Consider the following 21,038-nt stretch of genomic DNA (forward strand, 5'->3'; position numbering starts at 1 on the left):
CTACCCCACTCCCCCCTCCCGGGACACTCCTCATGGCCATTCCCACCTGTCCACCCTTCCATATTCACTCCTGAGAGGGCAGGGCAGACAGGCTGACTGACTGTCAACCAAAAAGTATCTTTTTGTTCTGTCATTCTCTCTTTCCAAGGTGGAACCCCACCCTCCTCAGCCCCAAACAAAACAGGTTTTCTATATCAACCCCATAGCAACTCCACGGTTCCAAAACACCACGTCAAAGGTGCGTTTTCCCAGCTTCATCTACCCATCCAGCCTGCCCGCCCACCCGCCCGCTCCAGTCTGTCCACGCAACGTACCCTCGACATTACCAAACATTAACGTTCCCATGACGTTATCACATCATCCTCAACGGGGTCGATAGAGAGGCAGAACTGATGAGTCAAAAGTAAAGATAACGTTAAATGTCTTCTTGATGGCCTATACTCAAATTATACAAGTGCAATCACATAGAATTAGATGTATTTTGGACTCAATGTTCCTGTTAACATCCATGGTTATTTCCATTTCAATTATGGATCATTTTCTTCAGTACTCTTATTTACTATTGACTCTGACTATTTCTCAGTCTAAATGCTGCGCAACTAGTTCTCGTCTGCAGTCAGTGCTCTACCACCCGTCACTCTGCTTGTCTGTGGCGCTGCATTTCTCATCTTGTGTTTGGCATTCTACCCGTCGGTTCTTTGATGTTCTCTTGGCAAACTGTGTGTCATCAGGTGTTGGCTGCTGGGCATCTGAAACCACGCTCACTCGGCCCTTTCTATGAGCGAGAGTGGAATACACTATATGTGTGGATCTGTCTGTGTGTGTGTGTGTGTGTGTGTCTGTGTGTGTGAGTGTGAGTGTTGGTGAGTGCATGCTTGCGTGAAGAAATCCTGAGGTTGTGTGATGTGTGTTTGTGTGTGTGTGTGTGTGTGTGTGTGTGTGTGTGTGTGTGTATATGCATGTGTATGTGCAGAGGGGAGTCACACACAGGGCCAGAGTTGGGCATTAAATATCCTCTGGGCACCAGTTTCAGAAAGAGGCTTATTTTAAACTCTGGAGTGTTTGGCAGTTTGTCCCGCACCTTTCTGACATGCTGGACCAAGAGTCTGACTCACTGTCCAAACTACCAGACACCCTCTAAATGAAGCTCTGTGTGTGTGAAATGGGTGTTTATGTATGTGATGGGGATATGTGTGTGTGCGTGTGTGTGTGTTTGTGTGTGTGTGTTTGTGTGATATGTGCATTCATGCCCAGGAAGAGTGAGTGGTACCAGTTTTATGGGAAAGATTTTGTGATATTAATACCGAAACACATCTGTTTACTAATACTTTTTTCATCAGATTCATACACTTATTACTTAATTGTGCACATTTCATATTCAAGTGCATGTGTGTGTGGCTCTGTGTGTGTGTGTGTGTGTGTGTGTGTGTGTGTGTGTGTGTGTGCGCGCGTGTGCGTGCGTGTGTGTGCGTGCGTGTGTGCGTGTGTGTGTGTGTGAATGTATTTGTCCCCAGCTGTGGGTGAACCAGGAGGACGGGGGAGCAGAGCCAGCTGAGGGAACCAGCGAGGTGCAGAATGGACATCTGGACCCGACCAATGACTGCCTGTGTCTGGGGTCGCCTCTCCAGAACCGAGACCAGATGAGAGCTAATGTCATCAATGAGATCATGAGCACAGAGAGACATTACATAAAACACCTCAAGGACATCTGTGAGGTACGAAAAACACATACATCCTCCATTGCACACGTGCTTACATCCAGCTATAAAGCCATGCTTTAAAACCAGTGAACAGTAGGAAAAGTAAACAGTAAGGAACTGAAGCACGAGAGAGAAGAGGCAGTTTGATGCTACACAAGGGTCTAGGATGAATTCTTAACACTCCCACATTCACACTTTTTTTTCCAGACCTACTTCTTTTTTTCTTTTGATTGTAAAACACTCCAAAAATAATCTTTTTCTTAAATGTGAAAACACAATATGTCATTTGTACACACTAGTGACAACAGCCACACTTGGAGTGATTTGGTCCAGATTAAATTTGTCATTATATTATGAATCATGCCGATGTGACGAGCTGGAATTCACACCTAATAAAATTAAACAAAAGCCTTTTTCATTTCTTACATTTCAGCATGGAAAGCCTTCTATAAGGATTCAAAACAGGACACACCCAAACCTACATCAGGATCTGAAAACTCAACATATTATTTAGAATCAAGCATTCAAACATTTTAACAATTTAATTCCTAAATTCTTGGAAGTCATACATACTTTTCATAAGTCAAGAAGTCAAGAGGTAGCAGTGCCAGATGATAATTGGTTTAGCAGAAACAAATAACTATGGGAATAGAAGATAATGATTGTTGTATGATGGACTGATTAATTAATTATGACATGTCATGACCAACAAGCTATATGTTTATTTTATTTTTTGATCGCTAGCAGGCCATAGTCATAATCAAACAGTATTCTACATATAGTTATAGACCTAACTAGTAGCATTAACAATTTAACATACTGTGAAGCAATCAGTCCATTGCCACCAGTTGGTCTTCCTGCTGATAATGTGAAAATATTCATTAATACATACAAGTAAGTTAAAGTAAGATGCAATAACTCTGCTTTTCAGGTGAAGCAGATGTTTCTAAAATGCTATTTGTCACCAGCACAGCCATTGCATGGTTGCTAGTTGCATAGCAGTTGTATCAGAATACAGAGCAAAAAAAGCTTTGCATCACATGGACTCTCCGCAAATTTTTGCTTATCTAATCATCTTAATCCTCTGCATACTTGTATTCCAGGTGAAGTGTAATGGTTCAAAATATTTTTAATAACTTTCTCACCTCTACATTTCTTGTCTGTAAGAGCATTCTGCATTTTCCAACTTGCCATAAACATGCACAGACAAGAGATGTATAATAGTAGAGTTGACTGATACCTGATAGCTTGGAAATAGATATGAACAAGTCAGTCAAAGGGGAGATTTACCTATTTTCAAACTGTGTCTTTCAAATAGGTAAAAGTAAAGGGTTGAAGGTTTTAGGTTTTGCACATAAAGTTAAAATGCCAGAAGTGCTTCATATCATAATGTACAACATGTACCCATCATTTCTTCTTATTAGTATTTTGAAAACATGTCTTCAACATTCATACATTTCTCATCACTGCTTTAATTTAGATTATTTGGATTTAGCTTGACTTCCAGAAACAAAACAAAAAGGCTTAGCGTGTGTATTTCACAAAGACAACAGAGAGAATTGTGGGTGGTGGAGTGTGAAATAGCAAAAACCTACCACTTACAGCAGATCTTTTCCAAAGCCTCAGGGTGTGCCAAAGCTTCAGGGCCAAAGCTTCAGGGCATTTAATTAACCACAAGAATTGGACTGACGAATTGGGACCACAGTTCAACCTACACAAAGTTGTTTTTGACTCTTTAAAAGAGTCATAGTTCAATTTAATTCAAATGAATTCTACTTAAAGAATGACTTGACATGTTTATTACAAAGAATTAACAAAACTAGGGATGAGAGTGATGAGATGAAACAAGCGGAGGAGAAGATTGCACATTTCTGTAGCCTTTTCTGACTCATGGCCTTGCAGCCATATCACAATATAGGAACTGGTACTTAAACTGTATCTCCTTTGAAAACCTCACAGTTGTTGTAAATCGTATTGTTGCAGGGTTACCTGCGCCAGTGCAGGAAGCGTGTGGACATGTTCAATGATGACCAGCTCAAGGTCATCTTTGGCAACATCGAGGACATCTACCGCTTCCAGATGGGCTTTGTTAGAGACTTGGAGAAACAGTACAACACAGAGGAACCGCACCTCTCTGAAATTGGACCATGCTTTTTAGAACACGTAAGTCCAAATAGTATTATCATAAGTATCTTCCCTTTTTTTTTTTGCTCTGATAAAAAATTAGGATGAAAAATGAATAGACTTTTACACACTGTCCAGCCAAGAGCAGCCATAATTGCTAATAATTGTGTTAGGCCTGTTATCTCAAAATCAGAACTTAATTATCTCGTCATCGTGAGATAACAGTTAAGTTGTGGAGATAATTAAGTCACCAGCAAACAGTTTATCTCAAGATAACGAGATAATTAAGTCATGATCTTGAGAAAACAGCTTTAATAAAAATTTTAGCAACCATAGCCGTTCCTCTGTACATATCGGCTTCTCCCCAGCATGTTTTATTGAAAGGAGGATTCATTGATCATGCTCCTCCCCTGTCCTTTACTCTACAGCAAGATGGGTTTTGGATCTATTCAGAATACTGTAACAACCACTTGGATGCCTGTATGGAGCTGAGCAAGCTGATGAGGGATGGCAGGTACCAGCACTTCTTCGAGGCCTGTCGCCTCCTCCAGCAAATGATTGACATCGCCATAGACGGCTTCTTGCTCACCCCTGTCCAGAAAATCTGCAAATATCCACTCCAGTTGGCCGAGCTTCTCAAATACACTGCACAGGAGCACAGGTACTGTACGCCCTGGCCAAGATCACATTTAATCTGCTTAATGTGTTGCTGGTTGATGGCCAGTTCATTTGTTTCTAAAAAGAATCTATTACTGGTGCGTCATTGTGCTGCAGATGCATCGTGTTGTGATGCAGCTGTTGCAGGTGTTGGGTTTATTCTGCTGAAGCGGTGCTCGTCTATGCATGCACTGAAATAAATGTTGTTTTGCCCTGTTGTCTGTGAATATTTTAGAGGACAACATTTAATGGAAGGAATCCATGCGACAGTGCTGCGGTTCATAAGCAAGTCAGATAATTTTCATATCGATGCATGTCCATGGGATCATTGTGTAGAGCTCTGTATATAAATAGATTGCAGATTAAATATGAATTTGGGCTTTTGCTGGCACACATACAAGCATCAACGTTCCACAAGCTGCATGCACAGCTCAGAAACACAATACACAATCCAAACATTTGCAGATGATCTCTCGTGAACAGACGCATATGCGAGCATCCAGATGTGCAAACTCATGCGTGCAAACCCACAGAAACATGGTGTAAGTGATTCAGCGTGTCTCAGCCAGCTCCAGGTCATTCACAAACCACGCATTCTCAGCCAGAGAGGGATAGGTGCCAGCTCTGCCAGCGAGGCCTGCCAGATCACAGTGTTTGACTGTTAGGAGCTGTGGAGAATCTGCCAGATATAGGCCTGCTCTCTGTCACACACACAGCACTGTCACACACACACACACACACACACACACACTCACACACACACGCATTATCTTCCAAAGTGAGGATTGGATCCGTAGCACATCTAAGCCAGAGGGATAAATCCAGCTCAGTTAGCAAAGACGCAGTCAGAGTTAACTGTAGTCAGAGAAAATGGCTGATTGGAATTAAGTAGTGGTGTGTTATTTTGACTGTGCTCAAGCAGACTTACAGCTGTTACTTGAGTTTATAACCCCTGTCTCTAATAGGCTACTTTCTACTACTACTGCAAGATTACAGCAGTAATAAATTATGTGCACATTGTATCCGTAGTGACTATCGATACGTGGCGGCGGCCCTGGCAGTAATGCGGAACGTCACTCAGCAGATCAACGAAAGGAAGAGGAGGCTGGAGAACATCGACAAGATCGCCCAGTGGCAAGCCTCTGTTCTGGACTGGGAGGTATGTGCTCGTTCTGACTGTGGCGTAATTACAAAGCATCTGGTGTCCACCAGTGTTGTTTTACTGGCTCAATCTCATCTAGTCTAGTTAGTCCATGTGTTTAGTTACAGATTTTTCCTAAGGATGGAAGAACTTACATTTTACTACATACATCACCAAACCCGGACAGTTTTACCCAGTTATCTCTGTGTTTAAAATGCTTGAGTCATATTGATACTATAATGATATTTTATAATTATATGTTATAATATTTTGTCTTTTAAACAAACATTTTCATGACCATCAAGCTTTCAGAGAGAGAGATTTTACTTAATGTCGCTATCACTAAATGTAGAAAGCTTTACACGTCCTCAAGTCTGCTTTGGGAAAATATCTCATTTAATGTTTGCTCATGCTTGAAATGCTTTTAAATTTTTTAAATGTTTTTCTTTTTAACAAACTGAAAATGACATCTTTCAGACCAATACATAACCCTGTGTTGATAACTTGTATAATACAATAAAAAATTCATTTTCAACATTATTTAAAGGGATATTCCAGAAAGTTAATATTATATTTAACAAAGTTAGGATTCTTGTAAAAGGCTCAATCTGGATTATGTTAGTACCCTTACATGTAGTACACCGCGTGAACTCTGTACATGCTGGTGTAGTGCATGAGTTTTGACAGAGTAGTCACGGCACTTACATGAAATGACGATCACAACATTTGACCTTGATTGTTGCCTGCCAAAACATCTGCCAGCTGTTTGCTCACTTTAGTTAAAAATGAACATTTTATCTTCCTGTGTGTGCACCCTGTTCCATGCAACATGGGAATGAGGCCATCAGCGCCAACAATGTGTCCTCTTTCCTCAGCTGCCATTTTCACAAGTTGAAAATACATCAGGGATCCCAGCGTTCCATACTTTGCACTTTCCAAATTGAGACACAGCCTTAGCCTCTAGTATGGTTCAAGCTTCCAAAGGCAGCAGCATGTATTTCCCATAATGCAACTTGATAGCATTTTTTGTTAGACTTCCCCTGCCTGTTACACAGCCATGTCTTAACTCTATGTCCCAGTTTATAAAGTAGGCTCTCTGTAAAAAGTAATTTCCAAGCCCAAGCTGACATCTCCCTGATGACATCATTATGACATCATCGAGGTTAATTTCTCAGAGTTGACAAAGCTGCTTCAGCCACAGAAGACCATATCAACTGTTTTCACAGGATGAGATGAGTAAACTGATTGATTGTATTTATTAACTGTGTATCTGTATCTGTATGTGTGTGTGTGTGTGTGTGTGTGTGTGTGTGTGTGTGTGTGTGTGTTTGTGTGTGCGCACTCGCGCGCATGTGTGTCTAGGGGGATGATATTTTGGACAGGAGCTCGGAGCTCATCTACACTGGGGAGTTGTCATGGATCTATCAGCCGTATGGACGCAGCCAGCAGCGAGTCTTCTTCCTCTTTGATCACCAGCTGGTCCTCTGTAAGAAGGTAGGTGCTCTCTCTCTCTCTCTCTCTTTGTTCACTTTCTTTCCTTTTATTTGAAGACTTTGTTGGCTGAAAATGAGCTGATAAGCTAAAACTCACCCTCAGCCTGTTTTCTTGAAAGTTGTGTATATCACATGCCGGGTGACGGAGATGCTTGAAGACAATGTGACTTCCTCAGCCGTACTCGAGAGCTGCAAATAGATTACATAATCCTGCATGAGACACACCAGCACTCGGTGGAGATGCGTTCAACTCCTCAGCACCTTTCACAAAATGGAGCTGTGGTAGTTTGGGCTCTAATGCACCAGGGCTGTGCTCTCCTGTCAGACGGATGTTCACGCTCGGCTAGACTCAGCAATACATGCACACAGAGACAAAGACACAGATGCAGACAGACACTTAGACACAAAAACACACAGAGGCTGAATAACTGCATCCTCACAGGCACGCACACGTGTACACACAGAAGAAAAATCATTTCCCCATTACACACACAAACACACACAGAAAAAAGATACAAGACATATTAATATACTGTCTTTCCGTGTCTCTATCTTTCCGTCTGTCCTCATCCTCCCCCCTTCTATCACATTTGAACATCTCTGGCACCAAATATAAACTCCAGTATGTCTGCACACATGTGCGTTAGCTGTTCTGGTCCAATAAATAAAGTCCAAAGCTCCAAGACACGCTACGTTATGAATTCTAGTCTTTGTTCTACACTTCCTACTTCAGCATCCTCAGTATAACATGTATAATGGCAGCCCTCGGGGTGTGTTAGTAGCACGTTGCATGTAGTCTTCCATCTTTTACTATCATCTCTTCCTTATCAGCACATGAATACAGATTTGTCTCTGCATGCTTGTTAAAAAATTCCGGTTCCTTTTTTTGTTTTCCCTTCCTTGACCTCAGAGTGGGACTGGATGTTATTTGGTCCTGAGGCAATGGTCACGACGAAGGTTTATTTTTATGTGGCAGTCTTATTCTTACAAGTTACATCAAGTTATGCTTTTTTTTGTACTTGATGTACTGGTGTAAAGCAGAAACAGTTAGTCAATTAATTGATTAGTCGATTGGCAGAAATTTACTTTGCAACTATTTTGAGGATTGATTAATCAATGCAAGTCATTTTTCACGCAAAAGAGCAAAAGAGCCAAACATTGTGTGTGTACAGCTGCTCCAGTGTGACAGTTAGCTGCTTTTCTTTGTCGTATGTGACAGTCAGCTGAATATTTTTTGGACAAAACAAGCAATTTCAAGACATCACACCGAACTGTAGGAGATTGTGATGTGCAGTTTTCAATCAAACGTTTAATCCATTAATAACTGGCAGATAAATTGTTAATGAAAATAATCATTAGTATCAGCCCCTGTGCTGGTGTAGCTGAAAAACATTTAAAATTAAATTTATTAATTTCATAAAATTTTCATAGTTGTTTTGTATATTTTATGAGGCTACAGTGGTTCTACGATCAAAAACGATATTAAGAAAGTCTGTCAACAAAGACGGAGCATTATAAAGTCACATAGCATCTGCAAAACAAACATAAAAATATGACATATTACAGAAATGTTGTGTTGTTGTGTATTAGATTGTACGTGTGTAAGTCTATGTAAGAGCTTCTGTTATGATAGTATTTCTTCTATTTTCATTTTTTGTGATACCAAGTGAGGAACAGATTTACTGAGAAATTTGGCATCCCCCAATGTGTGTGGAAGGTGTTTGTATGTTTGGGCAGCAGATGGAAAGGGTTGCATAAGACAGGCTCTCAGGACACCAAGGGAAGGCTGCTTGTTGACACCTCTAAGGTTCAGCACACACAAACACACAGAGACATAGACACACATTAACGGACATCTTTCTCTCCTCTTACCCAGGATCTGATACGCCGGGACATCCTGTACTACAAGGGCCGCATTGACATGGATCGCTACGAGGTGCGGGACGCCATAGACGGGCGTGACGATGACTTCAACGTCAGTGTGAAGAACGCCTTCAAATTGTGCAACAAAGACAGCGAGGAGATCCACATCTTCCTGGCCAAGAAGCCTGAGGAGAAGATCCGCTGGCTCAGGGCCTTCCACGAGGAGAGGAAGATGGTGCAAGAGGATGAGAAAATCGGTTAGTCACGCACCTCTCTGCCCCTCCCTGTTTGGAAAAGCGGGGAGGTGCTTTTCATTCACAATGGGCACTGGAGCTTCATGTTGTATTTCCTGAAGCGCAGTACAACGGGACATTTTTAGCAAAAAACACGAGCTTCCCAGTGTAATGTACACAAAGTGAGGATGTAGATCAGCCCGTAGCTCTGATTGGCTGGATCACGGTCAAAATGTAGTATGTTGTGGTCAAAATGTGGTTTTGTGCTCTACTGTTTTGAAAAGCTAAAGCTAAACAATGCTTCAGCTGTTCTTAAGCCAAAGTAAAAGGCGACTTCTTGCAACTTATTACGTCTTTTTTGAAATGATCTCCATGCTCTTTGTGGAACATTTGTCCAACATACAATCTTATTGTTGTTTAGGTTTTGAGATCTCTGAGTACCAGAAGCGGCAGGCGGCCATGACAGTGAGAAAGGTGACCAAACAGAAAGGTGAGGCAACAAGAAGATATCAGGTGATTTCCTTTTTTTTTTTCCTCGCTGCTGTGCTCTGTCTTCTCATCGCTGTTTACTCTTCCCTTAACCTGCTCTTTTTTTCTTTTTACTTTCTACACTTTTTTTAAACACGCATTCTTTGTTTATGAATGGATCTAGACTAGCCGTGTACTGAGTAAGCTAGAAAAGTCAAGTGAATTCATGCAGTCTCACTACACTATATTACTTTCAATATTTTTCCTTTGAGATAAATGTCTGTCAGCCCATATATGAGGATGACTTGATATGAGTTGTAAAGCAGCTGTTAAGCATCAATGAAAAGACAGAGGGCTGTTTGCATGAACTATTGAGTTTAAAGGGCGATACCAGTGTTCATGACATGCGGGTCTTGTGTCACGCTTGTCTTGAAATGATTTAATATCCCAGACAACTGTTTGCATTTTTTTCTTTTTTTGAGTTAGGGTGGTTGTTGGTGCTTTTCACTTCCAGTAACATCCAGATTGTCAAAGAATACCCTCAGCATTGTAAGTTTATACTTACTTCTGAGGTGTACAGGTGTTGTATAGTTGATATACTATGTTTTATTACAGCATCTAAACTGTACAACACGGTGCCTTTACCTTGTATTGTGTTATCCAGCGCAACGGAATGTCCTGACACCTTGAAGTCAGGAGAACAATCAGGGTATTCATGTTATTTTTAATTACTGTTTTATTAAACATGTTCTGTTTTACTGTAACACAACATTATGGCAACAACATAAACCCCAACAGTTACCAGCTATCTCAGTAACAGAAAAACATGTCAAACAAGCTTTTCATGGATGCTAGTTTCTGACAATGTCTCAAAGACAGAGGACCCACATGCTCAAACTGCTGGTATCATCCTTTAAGATTTAGCCATTTTAGTGCTAGGCTAGATGTTTGTACATTTACCATTACTGATGTTCTTGCTATTGCCAGTTTCACAATAAGCATGACCATCCATTAAGGTATTGATTAACCAATGACCACTGCTGGAATGTTCTCTCTGACGTTAGGATCCCTGTAGATGTCTGTCAGAAGTAAATGTTGTGTGTTTCTAAGTGCTGTATGTGTACATGGCTGGCACAAGGTGAAGTACTCTCTTGAATTTCAGATTCATTTATAGATTTCATCTTGAGAAAGAGGGCCATGTTGTATGGACATGGTTTGAAAATGATAAAGGTATATACATTAGAGTTCTCCTTAGAGCTAGCACAATAAGATGCCATGGCAACTGCTAAGCAGCATTGGGAGGTGTTGTGATTAACGTTGGCATTGGAGCATGCAGTCACTGTCCAATCTGTTTACAAGCATTATCTTGACTATCCAAAATCAACAGGTCCCACTAACACAAATAACATGAACCCTTCTAACTGCTAAAACAGTGTTTGGCCAAAAAAAAAAAAAAAACCCTAAAAAAAGACACTGTTTCTCATCTTTTCATGTTTCTCTAAGATGCCATGGCAACTTTTGAATATTTCATCTCCAAATATTGATTGTATCTAATTTTTAATTACACTAGCTACACTAGTTGTGATGCTTGTAGACTGTAGCTAAATGACATTGTAGACCGTAGTTAAACGCATATTAACAGCTTTCTGTTGGCTCTATTTTCGCCACTCTTGTGTTCTCAAGTGTCGAGGGTGCTATTCAAACAAAAGTGCTGTCAACAAACATGGAAGAACAGTGTCCCTTGTCCAAATGCCTGGTGTCATCATTGTATCAGATGTAATCTGTTAGTTCTCTTGTTTGCCTGCCACAGAGTTTGATTGAATAGCATCTTTAGTCTCCCTTGTGTCATTGCTAGAGCTGAATTTCACTTTTCTTCCAATTCAGCTGTCATCATATGATCATGATGTGTCATATCTCAGGTTTAATATGCAGGAATGTTAACACTGAAGGCTCATTTTGTATGTCTTTGTGCCTGTTTTCTGTGGAAGCATGACTTGATGTTGTGTTGTTGTGTCTGCTCTAGATACAATACTGACAATGTTTCCTCTTTGCTATCCACCTCCCTTCTTTGTCTCTTTTGCTTTGTGCCCTGCACTGCCTCCTTGCCCCCCCCCCCTCCCCTCACACCCTTCTTGCTCTTTTTGCACCTGCCTCCCTAGGTGTAAACAGGTGCACGCCCCCCTCATACCCACCCCCCCAGGACCCCCTCAGTGCGGGGCAGTATGAGGTAACGGAGGACATGGCACAAGGAGAGGTTTTTGAATTCAGTCAATCCAAAAGAGGCCAGGCTCCTTTCTGGCAGAATTTTAGTAGATTAGCTCCATTTAAGAAATAGAGATACACAGACTCTTCTGAAGGACCAGCTATTTTTCTTAGAAGCACTAAACACTGGATGATCATGTCCCATGATGAAGAAAAATACAAAAAAACACACATACCCAAGAGACTCCGAAGTTAAGGACCAATGTTAATATAGAGTGTGATTTGAAGCAGCAAGAGGACTGAAGACTTGGATTTAAAAAATTGAGAAAAAAATAAAACTTTACAATTCATATATGTTAGTAACGTTCTTAGTTATCATGCTTCTCCAGATGAGTCAACTGTCATGAACTCCTTCCCTCGGATTCTGCATATTCACGCCATCTGAATGTCCTGGAGTTACTGAGATTGTTATATGATTTCATTTTTATTCCATCATCTGGAAAGAAACACAAGGCCAAGCCAGGTCGCTCCTAAGAGTATGATTGTGTCCAAAAGCTGAGATCTTGCTGTGCTGCTATGTGAGATTGCTTGTTGCATTCTTCTGAATGTGAGATTGAATAATGACGAGCCTCAGCTACCACCTGTGGCGCGGGAAGGACCTGTGAGGCTCGACCGTCAGCGCCACCTCTGAGTTAGATTCATCCCGCCACTGATCACAGACTGGTCAGGCCATCTCTGCTCTACTGATGTCTGCATCTGGATCTCCCCCTCACTCTCAACGCTCCATCCTCCTTTCTCTAGCTGTCTGCAATATAGTAGCCCTCTCTTCACCGAGTCTGACATTCACAGCGTTTCCCTCCCTCTCTGCATCCCTCTCTTGTCCTCTCTATCTCTCTACCCACCTGCTCAAGCCTCTGTGAGTCAGTGGCTCTCAGAGGAAGAGCTTCATTCTTTTGGAAACCTGCCATTGGCTATGATATGACGGGTCAGGGAACAAATCAATAGTCGGAACATCAATAGAATATTTACGTCCTTTCACCAACCACTTTTGACAGGGTATTCATATCCGATCACGCCGAGGGGCTGTGGGTTGCGTTTGACAGAGAGCTTGCCGCTCAGATGAAACAGCTGGGAGCAGGAGATAGGCAGGCTATACGGTTCACCTGCCTTGTGTCAGAGCCCCTCCCCCACTCTCCCCAGAGACCACCCCTGTAGCACTGTGCTGGCAGCTCACTGGGTGTTTGGAAAGAGCACAGCCTACCTCTGGAAATCCACTGAGAGCTAAAAGTGAAGTTGATGCATTGGCCAAGGTCTAAAATAATATCTTTTTCATATCAGCTGTAAAAACAAAACAAAAAAAAAGACTTCCATCAGTTGACTTAATTATTTTGTATTGCTCACACTGTAAAAAGCACAGCACATATTCAGTCTGAGGAGTACTTTTTCTCTCATTTAAGTAGGAGCAATGCAGCAGTGTGAGAAATTAGACAGTACACTAACCAGCACAAGGGGAAATGGTCAGAAAAATGGCAGACATTATAAATGAACAGGTCGACCATATCAGTCTTAAAGTACACGGCAGAAAGGTGAATTTAATCTGTAGCATGCAGGTGTCCTCTGACAGATTCATACGTTTCTAAAGGCTGCAGCTTCCAAATCTTGGCACCCCCTCCCCGTCACATTGTTCTCCAGATCTGATCCATGTTCTGGCACTTGGCGCTGGCACTGTTAAGGTGATTTGCAAAGGACTGTGGCCTGTTCAGATTGATTTGATTCTTCAACAAAGTCCCCGAAGCTGCTGTGAGAGAGATCCTCGCCATAGAGTCCTTCAACTGAGGCGTTAGGAAAGAGAAGATCAACGGAGGAGAAACTACCGATTTACACACATCATGAAGGTGTATTCTTTTCTACAGTTGGAATGTAAGTGAAACATCTGTCCATAGTTTGTTATCATATTTTGACCTCAGATACAGAAGTACATTTTGTGTTGAATTATATCACCTGATGGACAGTACATATACAGTATGACAACTTGTGCAATGTGATATATCATTATATATCTTCACTATTCACTGCAACGTGATATGAAAGAGTTATATATCGTTCTATGTCATTTGTTTGCCTTCTTACAGGCCTTATAACCTATTGGAAAAAAGACCTTAGAATTGCTTTGTATGTTGTGTAATTTATGTTTTGTTTCAGTAAAGAAAGTTGAGAAATGGGTGAGTTGGCTGCTGGTGTCTGTAGAGATGGCTCCCAGTGAGATTGTTTTGGAAGATAATTCCCTCGTCTGGCACAGCAAAAAGATATGGTTCCCAGGCCATGATAACCTCAGGTCCCGTGCTACGCCCAACCCCCACCCACATCCCCAGCTCCCCCACCACCACCTCCCAACTCCACGCCACCACCAGTACCAACATTCAGACACAAGCATGCAGGCTAACACACACATAGACACAAAGACATACACACACACACACACATAGACACACACACACACACGCACACACATAATCATGCGCACTTGCTGGCCCGTTCTGCTGCGGAGAGGAGAGATGCTATCTAACAGTGCCTTCCAGCATTCCACTAGTGATTATCTATTCAGTTTCACAGGCAGATTTGAATTAGTCATGTATTTTCCCTTCAGTGTGGGACTTGCATCTCTCTCTCTCTCTCACTCTCTCTCTCTCTTTCTCTTTCTCTTTCTCTTCCTTTCTCTCTCTCTTTTTCTCTCTCATACACGATGGGGATTCCTCATTCCCCGGTGCATGAGATCAACTCGGACAGAAACTTAGAGGTCAGGCCTTTTCCATGAGTAGATACTGTGCTGTCTGACTGAAACACTTTAAAACACCTTGTTATATTATATCACACGTACATAGCAGTAATTTTATTGCACAAAAAGAAGTTAATTCTTATTTCAGACGTTTAGAAACTACATAGAGTTCCTTTATCTATTTAACATGCTGAGAGATGGTTTAATTTGAATATATAGTAGGAAACAGATTTTCATTAGTCAAGTTAGGTTTCACATTTCAAAGTATATTATTAACAGTGAGTTATGAATCAAAAAAAGAATCATCTATTTTACCTTTATCAGCTACACACTGTAAATACTGTAAAAAGAACAGATCATATATTTGGATATTGGTATTTTGCGTTGGAGACGAATGTTGTTCCAGTTCTAGCGTGCGGTAGACCTCAGTACCAGGTAAATGCATGCTTGTGGCATCCAATATTTTGCATGAGACTTAAGACAATTCTTAACAGATTGTTTAGTTTCATTTAACTTCCAATGGGATTTTCTTTTTTTATCTTCTTTCCCACAACGTGGAACCATTCATGTGTGAACCCATACCATCTCACTAAAGGGAGTTCTTTTCTCTATCCACCTGTCTCCTGCTCACTTCACATTACAGGTTGTAGCTTCTGTTTTTATTTATTGTCAAGTAGAGGGGAAACACCTTTTCCTCATGCTGAATCAAAGACTGAACTGTTGATAGGTGAAATGAAAGGCACTGATGCTCTCTTTGCCCAGATATAATGGGTACTATAAACTGTAACATTATTTTTAGACCTTTATTCTTATTTTCTTTTTCTTTTCTTTGACTCCAACCTACACTGTCATGGTCCAAACTGCTGGGGTTTTTTTTTTGGTTTGGTTTTTTTTTTGTTTTGTTTTGGTTTTTTTTGGAATGGCATTAACAGCTGAGGCTAAACGGGTATAATTTTTTATGACAACAGAGAACCAAATAGGAGTTAGCACCGATCATGGGTGTTTGTGTATAGATTTGTAGTCAAGCAGAAGAGCTGAATAAATGCGAAACCTCTTGGGATGAGCTAAAAATAAACATAATCCTGAAGACACACACACATGCACGCACGCACGCACCCACACACACACACACAAACACACACACACACACACACAGTACTGCATTGCAATTCATATCATGCTCTTGTTTCAGATGGCAGATGATTCTTTGAAGTACAATGACTTGACAGTACAAATTAATTCCTCACTTGTATTTATTGAATGCAGTATTAAATAGCACCATTTTGGCCACATTGTTAAAAGGATGTATATATTGGTTTTATTTTTCTTATATAATTATCAGTCTGACCTTGTACTGCGAGCTGAGAGGACAGCCTTCTGAGCAGTTTTTTTTTTTTTTTAATATCTCTTTCCGGTCATAAAACCAAGACAGCCAAGTTAGCAGACTGTCCAGAGCTCGGATTTCTGTAATTTCTTTTAGTCCAGGGTGTACATCAGCCAGTAACCACGTTCACTTACATTTAGCATAGCGACATCTTCAGTAGGAACTCCTTGTGGTTGGTTATGCAGTCCTGAGTTGTTTCAGAATAGTCAGGGTACAACAGAGTCTTCAATGAGCCATATATCGATGTGGTGTGCAGTGACAACAAGGTAAACAGAAGACTGACATCCCACTTTTGAAATATATCCATTGTATATTACCATCTAGTTTGAGGTCTGGATTTTTGCCTATCACAGAAGAATTTACTCACATTATCCACATCCTTTGTCACCATATGCAAACATTTGTCATTTTCTTTCTTGCAGCCCTTTGAGTTTGATTATTTGTTGTAGAAATGAAAAACCTTAAAAATAATGCCTATTCAATCCAGAAACTGTGAATGGGAGAGTGGAGATGTCAACTGTATGTACATTATATGTTTTGATGTAATCAGAAGCACTGGGAATATGTTGTACTTCGCTGTAAAAATCAATCCATATCTGATATAGCTGTACTTTTGTTGAAAATAAAACCTCTACAGAACTGCTTGTCAAGGCGTCAAAGTGTGAGTAAGAGCATTGTGCTGGGTTTCCTGTCGTGTGACATCATTTCCTGTTTGTTATCTCCTTCCCCCCCCCCCCCCCCCCCCCCCTTATTCCCAACAGCTGACACATTAACTCCTGGACATGACACAAATGAAAGGCCGTTCTTAGAATTAAAAACATGAGATTAGATAAGAACATTGTCAGACTGGTGTTCACAAGCCACTAAAGAAAAAATAAAAATTCAACAAACTTCTAACCAAAAATTGTACCCTGCAAATAACTACACTGTAATCAATAAGTAATGAGACTTATGCAAATATATTCTCCCAGTTGGCCGTGCTGAAGTGCTGGCTGATCGCTCCGCTTCCTAATGTTTTGAAGTCCACAGATGCAAGACTGTTTTTCAAGCAAGATCTAAGACATCCCGGTGTGATGCAGACAGTATGTGCGTGTGTGTGTGTGTGTGTGTGTGTGAGTGTTCCTCCAGTTGTGTCTGGATGTCTAAGCAACTGAAGTGAGACTATATGTGATTGTGTAAAGACACCTGTAAAAGGGACAGAGCCTAAGGTTACACAAAGAGGTATATATAGATCAAAATTGTCCATAAGAAGCCTCAAATGTGGACAAGAGCAATATGCAGTGTTACTGTGGTCTCTAGTGGTCAGCCATGGTGTTACACTTCCCAAGGACATGGCAGATTTTCCAAGACGGAGCCCTTAACTATGATCTGCTGTTTGTGGTTCTATCAGCTTTGCAGAGATAGAAAATCTATATAAACTTTAGCTATTTAATACATAGATCTACAGGAAGTCACAAAGTGAAAACTTCATAAATAATTAATAAAAAGAAAAAGACTTTATTGCACTGTGACAGTAAAGTGACCTCTAAAGGAACCACATAAAAATATTACACAGTGTGCACTTTGAGATTGGTTGTGTAAGTATCCGTTATCTCGTCCTACTTGCGGGGTAAACCAGAAATGGCAAAGCCAGAAATTAATTATCCAGTCATGGGTGTAAAGCAACGAGGTAAAAATAAAATTCACTGGACATATCTCTTGACGTTAGCATGGGCATCATACGAGTTCAGAGGTGTCATGCTTCAGGTAGTTTCTCAGGATTATAGGAACGTCCAAACTGTCAATGGCGGGTTCTTTATTAGCACAGGAGATGTGTCTTCGAATTGCCATCCGAGTCTGAGACATCAGTGTTTTGGGACAAACTGGAGCAGAAACAGAAAAAACAAAGGTAGATCAACATTTGCGTTTTCAGACATTTCACAGAGCAGCTCTGACTGAATCTACTATGATCAGTGTCTCACCTCTTTCCTTGAGCAGTAAAAGCAGAGCTTCATTCTGCTTTGTAGTCTTGTCAATGATCAGTGTAGGAAGATACACATCTGCCCCAAAGTCTATAAGAAGCTGGATGTACTCCACCCCGCAGCCATAACGGAGACACACCTCCAGAACTGTCTTTGGCTGCTTTATCCTGGCCAGCATCTTCTCATCTGTGCAGTTGTAGTTGGGGTTGGCCCCATGCAAAAGGAGCAGTTTAAAGCAGTCCAGGTGTCCATAAACAGCTGAGATATAAAGGGGCCCTCTGCAGGCTGTGGCATTGGATGCCCACTCTGGTACTTTGGGTCTGACATCCACCTCGGCGCCAAACCGTAGCAGCTCTCGGAGCACGTCTACATCACCCTCCCGGGCCGCGGTCAGCACCGGAGAGCAGTTGTTGTACTGGCTGCCATTAGGATCAGCCCCGGCCTTTAGCAGAGCAACCACACAGTCCAGATGTTTCCCACTGACAGCTGTGAACAGAGGCGTCTGGGCCTTCACATCCAGGCTGTCAATCTGGATTCAAACACAGGAGAACATCAGCATGGTTTAGCGCTAGGAAACACACTCCGGGCAAATAGTGGTTTGAAGATCCAAGAACTTAAAGTGGCACTAGATAGATGACCACCTCACTAACTTTGTCCAGCTGCCACTTGGTGTTGGGCAGCTAGTTTACAGTGAGTTTAACAGAACTTTTTCACTGAAAACAGCTGTCTAACATCTGTAAACAATGTTGATAACAGCAGAGTTACACTGACCAAAACCAAAACTAAAACATGCTAAAAGGTTACAGACGACTGAGGTCAGCTGCAGAGTTGGGTAACTGTTTTGTTTGGACTTGTCACTACTAGTGATCTCTTTTATATTGCACATAGTCATTTGATCTATAGTTCATATAAAAATATTAATTCTAGCAGCTTTAAAGGACCAATGTGTAGGATTTAGTGACATCCAGCAAAGCGTGTAGGAGAAACTACGGTGGCCTTCAGGTAACGTAAAAACACAAAAGGCTTTCTCTAGAGCCAGACCGACTCCTTATGTAGCTATGAAAGGCTTATTCTAAGCTAACAAAAACACAACAATTCTTAGTTTCAGCTTATTATACACTAATGAAAACATAATTATGAGTTTTAATAGAATCCTCCTAAATCCTACACACTGTTCCTTTAATGCACAAGGTGTAAAATGTGATGAAAATCTCACCTCTCATTTCTTACCCCTCATTTTTAATAAAGGAAAAAGACCTGCATGAACAATGTGAGAACCTTTCTTGGCTTTTAAATGAAATGTGTGAGCCAGAGTGCAGTATATCATTTTGGTTATTAAATAGGATACTTGTATCCATTACACCCACCAGCAGGCGCAGCTGTAGAGTCCCACTCGCCCCCTCCACACCCACTCTCCAAAATCCATCTCATCATCCTCATTTGAAAGTCGTACAACAAACTGCTCTCTCTGAATCTCACCTCTGCACCGTGCTCCAACAGCAACTCCAGGCACCTCAGGTGTCCCAGAGCGGCAGCAGTGCGCAAGGGTGTTACCGGCACCCCCCACCCGCTCCGAGCATTGATAGACCTCCTGTAATTCTCCTGAGACAGGAGCTCAGAGAGCAGAGTCACATCGTCCCTGCTCACGGCATTGTTCAAGGCCTGACACTGCTCATTGTCCTCATCCTCTTCCCTAGGCTGCAGCAGGGAGAAAATCTTAGAAATGTCCATCAAACTCATGTTGACAGCTTGGCCCAGAACCATAATGTAACTCCAGGCTAGTGAAAGTCAAAGCCCCTCCATCTGCAGTGACAGAAAAAGAAGATGATGCACTCAGACACATACACAGCTGAAATTCTCTTGTCATTTTGAGTTAATTTTGTTACACATGGTCTTTATCAAGTTTAACCATGGAAGCCCATGACAGTTTCCTACCATGACCATACAGTACAAAGCCAAAGTAGTTTGTTTACATGATACAGTTATTTTATATATGGCAAATCATCATCAAAATAGACAGAGCAGACATAATACGCGAGGCTTCTGAGTGCCTTTTACTCATAGACACACAAAATGAATACTTTCCCACTGTGTCCACAGACTTTGCTCAGTAGAAACAAAGTTACAATGTTTGTGTCAACAGCTGCAAACGGGTACTTACTGAAACAAGACACTTACCTCACCTTGTTGCTAGATGATGTGATTTCCAGAAATATTCAAAGTTAAAACCTTTCAAATTTCCATTCCAAGTCACGTGGGAGAAAGAAAGAAAGAAAGAAAGAAAGAAAGAAAGCTCCTCCAAGTAGTGTGTGATGCTTGTACAGAAGCTGTAAGTTGTGAAAAAGTGCAGTGTGTGTGTGTGTGTGTGTGTGTGTGTGTGTGTGTGTGTGTGTATTAGCCAACAGAGGGGGCAGAGCTCCTTTCTGGGGGGTGGGGGCTAATTTTAGGCCACAGATGGGCCTGGCTAAACTTCCATTCTTGGAGAGTCAGGGCTCAGGTTTATAATTAGAAAGGTGATAGACTTGTGACACTCAGTCTGTGATTGGTGAGTGTGACTTCGTCTTTCCCTGTGTCCCGGATAAAAACAAAAATGAAATGGAGACATCTGTGTCTCTGTGTCAGTGTTAACCATGGAAGAATTCTTCACCAGCATTTTCAGCGGGTATTAGCGAAGCAACAGCCCACAACTGCATTCCCACCCCAACTTCTCAATGGGATGATAACACCAAATAATCTATGAGAAAAACAGATTTTTCTGGTCTAGTGACCTGTTATCACCCTGTCTCCCTGATTCACACCGAGGCAGCCATTTTAGTACGTGTCAGCTGCGTGACTGTCAGAAGTTCTGGAGGAGCAGTCAGGCAGCTGTTCCTCTGCCAAACCCACCCGTCTTCATACTCCCCCATGTCTGGTAGGAAAGCTGCGACACACCACATTCTTTCAGCATATGGCACAAGAGTCCGGATTCCTGCCATTGTACGAATACATGAAGGACCTTTACTTAGTTATTCATGTATATGTTTATTTACTTCAGCA

General features: G+C 41.5%; 2 protein-coding genes across 6 annotated transcripts in view; one reads left to right on the plus strand and one right to left on the minus strand.

Moving 5' to 3' along the window:
* The window catches only part of LOC111646420 (spermatogenesis-associated protein 13), a 42,387-nt gene extending 25,707 nt beyond the window's left edge, over positions 1–16,680 (plus strand). For 2 of the 4 annotated variants that reach the window (XM_087170969.1, XM_023395895.2), the window contains 9 exons: positions 149–238; positions 1,515–1,715; positions 3,684–3,863; positions 4,253–4,485; positions 5,511–5,640; positions 6,985–7,116; positions 8,992–9,235; positions 9,633–9,701; positions 11,839–16,680. In XM_087170969.1, coding sequence (XP_087027095.1) covers positions 149–238; positions 1,515–1,715; positions 3,684–3,863; positions 4,253–4,485; positions 5,511–5,640; positions 6,985–7,116; positions 8,992–9,235; positions 9,633–9,701; positions 11,839–12,014 — 1,455 coding nt within the window. In that variant the 3' untranslated portion in view covers positions 12,015–16,680. Of the gene's footprint in view, positions 1–148; positions 239–1,514; positions 1,716–3,683; positions 3,864–4,252; positions 4,486–5,510; positions 5,641–6,984; positions 7,117–8,991; positions 9,236–9,632; positions 9,725–11,838 lie in introns of all 4 variants that reach the window. The other 2 variants (XM_087170971.1, XM_087170970.1) reach the window with 2 other exon arrangements.
* An 838-nt stretch (positions 16,681–17,518) lies between these two features.
* Positions 17,519–20,377, minus strand: LOC111646421 (ankyrin repeat and SOCS box protein 12-like). Of its 2 annotated transcripts, none has more exons than XM_023395902.2 (4): positions 20,186–20,377; positions 19,482–19,805; positions 18,003–18,531; positions 17,519–17,903 (listed from the first exon to the last, which is right to left on the minus strand). In XM_023395902.2, exons 2-4 carry the CDS (start codon positions 19,764–19,766, stop codon positions 17,758–17,760), a joined length of 960 nt encoding a protein of 319 aa, XP_023251670.1. In that variant the 5' UTR covers positions 19,767–19,805; positions 20,186–20,377; the 3' UTR covers positions 17,519–17,757. The 2 variants fall into 2 exon arrangements, with proteins under 2 accessions (XP_023251670.1, XP_023251669.1); XM_023395901.2 differs by having other exon boundaries at positions 20,181–20,377.
* Positions 20,378–21,038: the final 661 nt, after the last annotated feature.

The sequence above is a fragment of the Seriola lalandi genome, unplaced genomic scaffold, assembly GCF_002814215.2.
Source record: "Seriola lalandi dorsalis isolate HSWRI2012SDOR001 ecotype SW California unplaced genomic scaffold, Sedor1 jcf7180002054971, whole genome shotgun sequence".
Taxonomy (NCBI): Eukaryota; Metazoa; Chordata; class Actinopteri; order Carangiformes; family Carangidae; genus Seriola; species Seriola lalandi.

Bases quoted from the DNA above. Each gene is read 5' to 3' on its own strand.
- LOC111646421 (XM_023395902.2), bottom strand. From the start codon at position 19,766: ATGGTTCTGGGCCAAGCTGTCAACATGAGTTTGATGGACATTTCTAAG. The intron at 18,532-19,481 runs GTGAGATTCAGA...GTTTGAATCCAG, and splicing joins TGTTGGAGCACGGTGCAGAG to ATTGACAGCCTGGATGTGAA. The intron at 17,904-18,002 runs GTGAGACACTGA...TTTCTGCTCCAG, and splicing joins TTTACTGCTCAAGGAAAGAG to TTTGTCCCAAAACACTGATG.